The sequence below is a fragment of the Micromesistius poutassou genome (genome assembly GCF_964030765.1).
Source record: "Micromesistius poutassou genome assembly, chromosome: 12".
Lineage (NCBI taxonomy): Eukaryota > Metazoa > Chordata > Actinopteri > Gadiformes > Gadidae > Micromesistius > Micromesistius poutassou.
The window spans coordinates 8,268,793-8,271,403 of record NC_140282.1 but is presented as its reverse complement, the minus strand read 5'-3'; the positions used below and the strand labels follow the sequence as shown (position 1 = coordinate 8,271,403).

The window sequence follows — 2,611 nt, the reverse complement described above, 5'->3', positions numbered from 1 at the left end:
GGTGGCGTTGTAGCCCTGAGGGTACCAACACAGGGGGGTTAGAGAACCAGACACACAGGGGTAGAACAGCAGGGCGGCGTTGTAGCCCTGAGGGTACCGGACACACGGGGGTTAGAGAACCAGACACACAGGGGTAGAACAGCAGGGCGGCGTTGTAGCCCTGAGGGTACCGGACACACAGGGTTAGAGAACCAGACACACCAGGGGTAGAACAGCAGGGTGGCGTTGTAGCCCTGAGGGTACCAGACACACACACAACGGGGGTAGAGAACCCAGGGGTTTGATTTGATTTGGTTTGATTTATTTGGAATAAAGACATATCCAAGGGATAGAAGAAAAACATGACAAAGTGCAAGCACTTATTTCCATCATGGTCCCTGGTTACAAGACAGGACATATATGCACATAAAACAAATCATTAAACATCATAAAAAATAGACTATGAGAGGCTAAAAATATAAAAGAAACTTCCCTAACCCAGGGGTAGAGAACCAGACACACACAGGGTAGAGAACCTCCCCCACACACACATGCATGGGGTAGAGAACCAGACACACACAGGGTAGAGAACCAGACACACACACACACACACACACACACACACACAGGGTAGAGAACCCCCCCCCCCCCCACACACACACACACACACACACACACACACACACACAGGGGTAGAGAACCCCCCCACACACACAGGGGTAGAGGACATTATAACCCTGGAGAAACACACTTAGGGGGCTTTGGGTTTGGGGGTACAACGTGGGCCTGAATCCCTGACTACCTGCAGGGCGTTCTGCAGAATCCCCTCCCCCAGATCCTGGAAGACGCTGGCCTTGGAGAGAGAGGAGACGCAGGTCAAAGGTCAGGACACTGAATCCTGTTAGGAGGCTGCTTCTTGTTTCCATCATCTTTATTTATAATCCAGGACGCTTCTATCCACTCACCTGGCCTGTATATCGCTTTGATCAACTGACCTGGCCTGCATCGTGTCTTATCCACTCACCTGTCCGGCGTAGCGCCCCCCCTCCTCCTCCTCCTCCTCCTCCTCCTCACCAGTCCAGCGTAGCGCCCCCCCCCCCCCCCCCCCCTCCTCCCCCCCCCTCCCCCTCACCCTCACCTGGCCGGCGTAGCGCCCCCCCTCCTCCTCAGGCTGCAGCAGGCCACTGCGGTCGCGGGTGAAGCCGCTGTGGGACCAGTAGGCGTAGTCGGCGCTGAAGGAGCGGCACGCGGCCGCGCTGCGCGGGTCCTGGATGGTGATGACGTTGGTCGCCATGGAGATGATGCAGCGGCTGCCCGCGTCCCTCTCTCTCTGGGCGAGGGACAGAGTGAGGTAGAGGAGAGGGTCAACGACCAATCAGAAGGAGGGAGGAGAGAGAGTCCCTGATTGGACCAGAGCCTAATGAAGGATTTGTTTGAACGTCCCTATGGTGGAACAGAGTTTGGTTAGACGGCCATCCAGTGTCCAGGCCTCACCTCATCCTGTAATGAGCTTCAGAACAAGATGAGACGGTTTGAGTTTGTCTCTGCTAGAATAGAAGTAGCAGTCAGAGCTTTGGCCGTGACTGATGAAGGTCAAAGGAACCGCCTTACCTCGGAGATCATGCTTTTTCTTTTTCTGCCTGAAGCAATGATTTTATGTGCGGAATAACGTTTCATACGTGGGGTTATGTTGTTCACTTCATGTTTGATTGTATTTAATTGTATGCTGCTGTTGTTAGGGGTTATTTATGAGGGTTAACCTCATTAATACAATTGCAATAGAAAGTTCCAGTTGTACATGCTGGGGGAGGAGAGTGATGAGGACCTGAGGTGACACGCTAGGAGTCCATCATTCAGGCCATATGCCCATATCAGGACTAAACACGCATTAAAAAGACCCACAAATAACCATATCAAAATCACCAACACAGAATCACCAATAACAGCCTGATAGAGAACATTTAAATAAAGAACTGCATTCCTGCTACAACAAGCCCCTGAGGTACTGACCTTGTTGAAGGGCCGCACGCGGACGGCCACCTTGACGCAGTCTTTACATTGCATGTCTGCCGCCTTGGCCCTCATGCTGCTCAGCTCTGCAGGTGGACTGTGATCCGATCTTCACCAGGGAGACGGCCTTTCACTGACTAATGGAGTCAGGTTACTGAGGTGGAGGAGGGGGGGGCTGCGTGTGAACACTGGGGAGACACACCCCCCCGGCGGGCTGGGGATGAGTGAAAGTGTAGAATGTGGAGCTTGATTTAACAGTACATTACCTTAACATGATTACATAGGTGCAAGTTTACAACGGTGTAAACGTATCCCATGTTTGTGCATCAAGCTTGAGGGCAAATTCTGATACTCCATAAGCCCCATTTTGGAGTTTAGTGAATGAGAAAAATGTAACTTGTGAACACAGGCTACGACCTGGAGAACACATGCAACTGCAGTCGAGGAAAACTGAAACTGAATATGAGGTCTCACTTTCTCCTGATTGTCCGCCGTTATGAATTATGCAAGGGACACAAGATGAATGGCAGTGTGTGCAACACACAAAATAAGACAGACAATAAAGTGACACAGACGCACACAGAACTTCAAGCATTACCATTTTTATCAAAGATCAGTCGTC

At 51.4% G+C, this 2,611-nt stretch overlaps 1 protein-coding gene across 1 annotated transcript in view; it reads right to left on the bottom strand.

Annotated features, from left to right (window-relative positions):
* The window catches only part of kif28 (kinesin family member 28), a gene marked incomplete at its 5' end in the record, with an annotated part of 12,144 nt that extends 10,080 nt beyond the window's left edge, over window positions 1-2,064 (bottom strand). Inside the window, 5 exons of the mRNA XM_084475913.1 lie at window positions 26-87; window positions 171-233; window positions 782-832; window positions 1,112-1,309; window positions 1,990-2,064. Coding sequence (XP_084332039.1) covers window positions 26-87; window positions 171-233; window positions 782-832; window positions 1,112-1,309; window positions 1,990-2,064 — 449 coding nt within the window. The remainder of the gene's footprint in view (window positions 1-25; window positions 88-170; window positions 234-781; window positions 833-1,111; window positions 1,310-1,989) is intronic.
* Between the last annotated feature and the right edge of the window lie 547 nt (window positions 2,065-2,611).